We start from the raw sequence: 6,118 nt of genomic DNA, 5'->3' as shown, positions 1-6,118 counted from the left end.
ACTGAAATTGAAGACAGTGGGAAAAACCACTAGACCATTTAGGGCTGCAGTTCATGCGGTCGCCAAGAGTCGGACACGACTGGGCAGCTGAACTGAACTGAACTGAAGTGAACTGAAAGGGGAGTGATGTTAACTGCTGCTCTACCCATATGGCTCTTGGGTGCTGAGTCTTTTTTTTTTTTTTTTCCCTGAGCGTGAGCACCTGCCAGTAGAGACCGCAGTGCCCGTGCACGTCCGTTCTACGGGCGCAATCAGAGATGTGTGCGCACACGCAGCGAGCGGAGTCCGCCCTCCCCACGCAAAGGGCGGGAGTACGTGCGAGTACGTGATCGCGTAGAGGCTGGAAGTAGTGCCGCGCGTGCGCAGATGCAAGCGCGCACAAAACCCGGAAGTGGGGCTGTCTAGCCCGGAAGTGGGGCTGTCTAGCCCGGCAGTCGCGGGCTATGGAGGATTTCCCGCCGAGTTGTGGGGCTGTTGGTGAGGAGCCGGTCGAGGAGGCCGAGGCCCAGGTGGCGGCCTGGAGTGGGGACAGCGGCAATGTGTCGCAGAGCCACAGCAGCGCCTCGGGGCCGTGGGAGGACGAGGGCCCGGAGTCGGGCGCGCCAAGCCGGGACCCGCCGCTGCTGCGCCGCGCCGCCGCGGGTTACGCCTCCTGCCTGCTGCCTGGCGCGGGGGCGCGGGCCGAGATCGAGGCGCTGGACGCTAGCCTGGAGGACCTGCTCACCCGGGTGGACGAGTTTGTGGGCATGCTGGACATGCTGCGCGGCGACTCCTCTCACGTAGTCGGCGAGGGCGTGCCTCTCATTTACGCCAAGGCCACCGAGATGCGGCGAGTCTACAGCAAGATCGACCGGCTGGAGGCCTTCGTGGGCATGGTCAGCGCCAGCGTAGCCAGGCTGGAGGAGCAGGTCGCCAGGGCGGAGGCCGAGCTGGGGACGTTCCCCAGTACGTTCAGGAAACTGCTTCACACGATTAACGTTCCCTCGTTTTTCCACAAAGCGCCCTCCGGCAGGTCCCAGCTGACCGGCTACGAACCCCCCGTCGTCTTTCGGACGGAAGACCACTTTCCCTGTTGCAGCGAAAGACCTCAGGTCTGAGTCTGTCGGACAGCGCTGCAAGAGGACAGGTCTGAAATTATCTCGACTGTTAATCAGATCAGTTGAAATTCTTGTTACCGGACACCTCTGATGTTGGAGTATGAAATTGTAAAGTTTATTTTTTGCACACTTGATTGCTCACTCTCCTCATCATTTCACGTGGAATGTATGGTTTTCTATGTCTTCCAGTTCAAACTTGAAACACGAAAGCTGCTTGGTGGGGGAATCCCGGAAGCAAAATGTATGAACTTACCTGCACACTGTGGCAGAACTGTCATTTTTAGGCATTTTACAGCTCAACTAACAGTATTACCTTTTCAACATTTGTATATTTGCAATACTCTTAGGAAAACTACTGAGCCCTTAAAGCCTTGTTAATTGGAGCCTAACAACTTATTGACCAGAGACGTATTCATACGTCTTTTGTTACCCAAACTATTGCCTGGAGACAGTTCGATGTTCTGTTATAGAACAAATCAACGGCCACAGCTGTTACTTTCTGCAAAAATCTCCCAATCAATAAAGTGCTGATCGTGATTCAGATTTCTATAGCATACTTCAGGGTAGGTGGTAAATTATTTTAAATTATATTAAACTTTCCATATGATGGATTGTAAACCAAAGGAAATTATACAATTTTTGAGAAAATTTTATTGCAGCTCATTCTGAAGTTTTATTTGAAAGTATAACTCCAGTCTTAATTTGTCCATGGCTAACACGTCTGTATATGATTACCAACGTTTGGTTTATAATTTAAAAATTAATAAAAAGTTTAAATTTTATTGGAAAAGCTTTCTGTCTGAAAAGGACTTTACATGTTTGCCTTTTGTTTGTTCGAAGGAAGACATGTTTTGTATGTAATTTTAGGAGTGGGATAAAGTTCACAGCTTTAGATATTTGTTTCTTCTCAAAATGAATATGTAAATCACTTGTGTGATGATTCGACTGGTATTAGGATTTTGTTTTTTCACCCTGAGGACCCAGAATCTTAAGCATCCTTTGAAGGGACAATAGGCTAATCTGTTTTATAAGGTGGTCCTAGCTTGTTGTTGAGTCTCTAATTTGTGTGCGACTCTTTTCGTGACCCCATGGACTAGCCCGCCAGGCTCCTCTGTCCATGGGATTTCCCTGGCAGGAGTACTGTAGTGGGTTGCCTTTTCCTTCTCTAGGGAATCATCCTGGCCCAGGGATCTAACCTGTGACTCCTGCATTGGCAGGCGGGTTCTTTACCACTGAGCCGCCTGGGGGACCCAGTCCTCCTAGGTAATAGTCCTCAAATAAGCATACACCTTGATTGCTTTTGGGTCATAGATCTTTAAGGTTTATAAAGTAGGTATATTCTCACTTAGCTGTGTATTATATGAGAAATTGACTGTAATCTTTAACCGTAGCTTTCATGGACCTTCTCTGTCACATATTTACATTTTTTATTCAGATAGTTCACTAATTACAAACTAAGACCTCCTGAATTTAGAAGTGGAAAAGAACAAGTAACCAACATATAATAATTGGTGACTGTTGGGTACCTGCTGTAAGTAATTAGTAGAGACTTCCCAGGTGGCGCTAGTCGTAAAAAAAACTCACCTGCCCATGCAGGAGATGTTAGGAGATATGGGTTCAATCCCTGGGTCGGAGGAAAATGGCAACCCACTGCAGTATTCTTTCCTGGAGAATCCCATGGACAGAGGAGCCTGGCGGGCTACAGTCCGTGGGGTCATACAGAGTTGGGCATGCCTGAAGCGACTTAGCACTGCACATGTGGCATATCCACTGAATATGAAAATAGCTTCCTTACATATCTATTACTAAAATATTTTTTGTTTGTGGTTAATATTAAAAAGTAGTTAGTAATTAAGACAAATTATGACATTATAATAATTTTGTGTCTCTTTGGCTACACCTCGAAGGTTTCAGGATCCTAGTTCCCTGACCAGGGCTTGAAGTTAAGCCCTTCACAGTGAAAAGGGTGGTAATCTAACCCCTGGACCACCAGGAATTCTCAAAAAGTCCTGGTTTGGGAGATAATTGACATCATTATCTGTGCACCTTATCCCCAAAGGACCTTGGGTTCTGAAATCCTCTTCGTCACTTGGTGTTGTTTCTGAGGTTTCTGCATAGAGGTTAGTGCAGGGCCTCGTTTGGAACGGAGACTTGAAGCTGGTTTGCATAGTGCAGGATAGCTATTAGACTGAGGTTCCTTTTGTGTCTTCAGAATGGAAGCTGGGGAGCCAGACACGCCCTGCCCTGCTGGTTCCCTCCTCTCCCCACTCCCATCCCCCCGACCATCTGGAGAGTTCAGAGGGCCCTCCTGCATCTTGTAAATCTGATCTTTCTCCTTCTTCCTAAGTCAGCAACAAGTTGGGAGGGAGGCCCCACTGTCGCCCCTGGGTGACCCCTGCAGACCATCTCTGCTGCTGGGGTCTAGAGCTCCCTTACTTTCTAGAAGAAGAATCAGGGTTTGGGATGGGGTCTAATAAAGGTTGAGGGGAGTACCCCACCAGCCACCCTGGAGTCAATTAACTTGTTCTTCATTCCCACACCCGAGAGCACAGTAGCCACTTAGCACGTCCGAAGTACCTGGGAGATGGTCGCACCCATCCCAGGACAGCCTCGGGCATTCAGGAGTCACCCTGGACACGCTCATGAAATTGAGTGCTGATCATTCACACCTACCAAGTTCACACATGTGAAATGAGGCAGCAAGCACCTTGTCGCTTATCCTCCAAGCCAGAACTTTCAGGAGCACGAGCCTGGGCCCACGTGTGAGGAGAGATGGGTCCGTCGTGAATGTAAGTGTGTGGGTCCTGGAGTCAGCTTGGTGTGGACCTGCTGACAGCTGGGACAGGGGTCCAGAGAGTCCTTAAAGGGCCAGTGAGAAGAACTACAAGCCCCTGGTCTCAACTACTCACTCCATCCTTGTGCAAAAACAGCCGCGGACAACAGGGAAGCAAACATGCAAGCTGTGTGTAATATATACTTTACTTATAAAAATAGGTTTTTCTTGGGCTTCCCTGGAGGCTCAATGGTAAAGAATCCACCTGGCAATGCAGGAAACAGGTTCAATCCCAGATCCGGGAAGATCCCACATGCCTCGGAGCAACTAAGGCCACGCCCCACAACTATTGAGCCGGTCCCACTCCTGAGCTGTATTCTCCCTGTGCCCAGCGCTCTCAGATACTTGTTGAATGGATGACTCAGATGGCGGAGAGAATGAACAGCTAGACGAAGACCAGCCCCTCCTTGAGGAATGGGAGGCAGGCAGATACAGTAACTCAATCACATGTTTGCTGGGGAGTCAAATCAGTCACCACAGGACTACTGAGGACCCCAAGGAAAACAAGACTTCCTCCCAGGAGCTCAACAGGCCAGTGGGAGAGAAGGTCAGACGCCAACCTAGACCAACCCATCTCATGGACGGACTTTGTTAGATCCGTACAAGCAATCCTATGGGCTCCAAGAAGACCACATTCTGAACTGTGCCTCAGAGATGCAGGTACAGAACTTTAGGTCTCTTTTGAAAGAGATTTCTTTTACACGTCAAAAAATTAAAAAATTTGTTTAAAAAAGAAAAGCATTTTCCAAAGTGACCTAGATTCCAGTGATAAGCAAGGAAATCCATTTCTTTTAAAATGAGAGATTTTTCTTTATGATTTTCATCCTCAAAGGGGAGGGATCAGTCTGTGGTCACATGAGATCCTGGGATGGGAGGGAGGGAGTAACCAGGTACTGTTGCCCGAGTGGTACAGTGGTAAAGAATCTGCCTGCCAATGCAAGGAGACCAGTCCAGTTAATCCTGAAAGAAACCAACCCTGAATTAGAAGGACTGATGCTGAAGCTGAAGATCCAATACTTTGGCCACCTGATGGAAAGAGCTGACTCATTGGAAAAGACCCTGATCCTGGGAAAGACTGAAGGCAGGAGGAGAAGGGGATGACGGAGGAAGAGATGGTTGGATGGCATCACCGACTCAATGGACATGAGTTTGAGCAAGCTCTGGGAGATGATGGACAGGGAAGCCTGGTGCGCTGCAGTCCATGGGGTCGCAAAGAATCAGACACGACTGAGGGACTGAACAACAATGCAGGAGATGCAAAGGACACAGGTTCAATCCCTGCATCAGGAAGATCCTCTGGAGTGGGAAATGGCAACCTACTCCAGCATTCTTGCCTGGAATAGCCCATGGGCAGAGGAGCCTGTCAGGCTACAGTCCCTGGGGTCGCACATGCATCACTGAAGTGACTTGGCGTCCACCTGTTGCTAGGATAACCATGGGAGTGCCCTAAGCGGCAGGAACAGCTTCTGTCCAGCAGGGGGCGCTGTGGGAGCAAGACCAGCCTTCAGGAAATAAACACGCCAGCATCTGGCAGGCAGAGCCACCAGCTGCTGTCCACCCCGGAGGCTCGCGGTGTGAGGACCGCAGCTGTGCTCCAAGGCAGAGTTGGCTGCTCTTCTTGCCCGGAGAGTCAAGCGGCGGGTGTGGCGGGATGGTAACCAAGGGCAATGCCCCTCACCCTGTTTGCTGTCCTCTCTGCTCTTCTCTCTGTGGGAACGAGGCTTGTTTATTTATGTGCTTTTCTTTTTTGAACTTTCAAAAAAAATATGTATTTGTTTTGCTACACTGGGTCTTAGTCGCGGCACACGGGATCTTCAAGCTGCCTTGCGGCATGCGGGGATCTTATTTGCGTGGTTTTTGTCTCCCCTACCAGGGCACGGGGAGTGGCCTCTGTCCATTTTGTGCAGCCACAGATCCGTGGCACCTGGCACAGTGCTGAGCGCATTTAAGTTGTAAATGTAAGTGTTATTTTACTTTTTTTTAATCATTGTTTTTATTGTTTTTTTCCCAGAAAAAAAAAAAAAAAGTGGTAAAATGCACAAATATAAACTGACCACCGTACGCATTTCCCAGAGTGCAGTTCAGTGGCGTTAAGTCTGTCCGCATTGCTGCGCAGCCATCAGTACCGCGCATGCCCACAGCTCTGCATCTTGCAAAACCGAAACTCTGCCCGCGTGAAAAAACTCCC

General features: G+C 49.2%; 1 protein-coding gene across 1 annotated transcript; it reads left to right on the top strand.

The window, feature by feature from the left end:
* Positions 1–397: 397 nt before the first annotated feature.
* Positions 398–1,879, top strand: BLOC1S4 (biogenesis of lysosomal organelles complex 1 subunit 4). Its single transcript, XM_061145148.1, has one exon. It carries the CDS (start codon positions 444–446, stop codon positions 1,095–1,097), a length of 654 nt encoding a protein of 217 aa, XP_061001131.1. The 5' UTR covers positions 398–443; the 3' UTR covers positions 1,098–1,879.
* Positions 1,880–6,118: the final 4,239 nt, after the last annotated feature.

This window comes from Dama dama, chromosome 6 (genome assembly GCF_033118175.1).
Source record: "Dama dama isolate Ldn47 chromosome 6, ASM3311817v1, whole genome shotgun sequence".
Lineage (NCBI taxonomy): Eukaryota > Metazoa > Chordata > Mammalia > Artiodactyla > Cervidae > Dama > Dama dama.
This window is presented reverse-complemented; position numbering and strand designations above follow the sequence as displayed.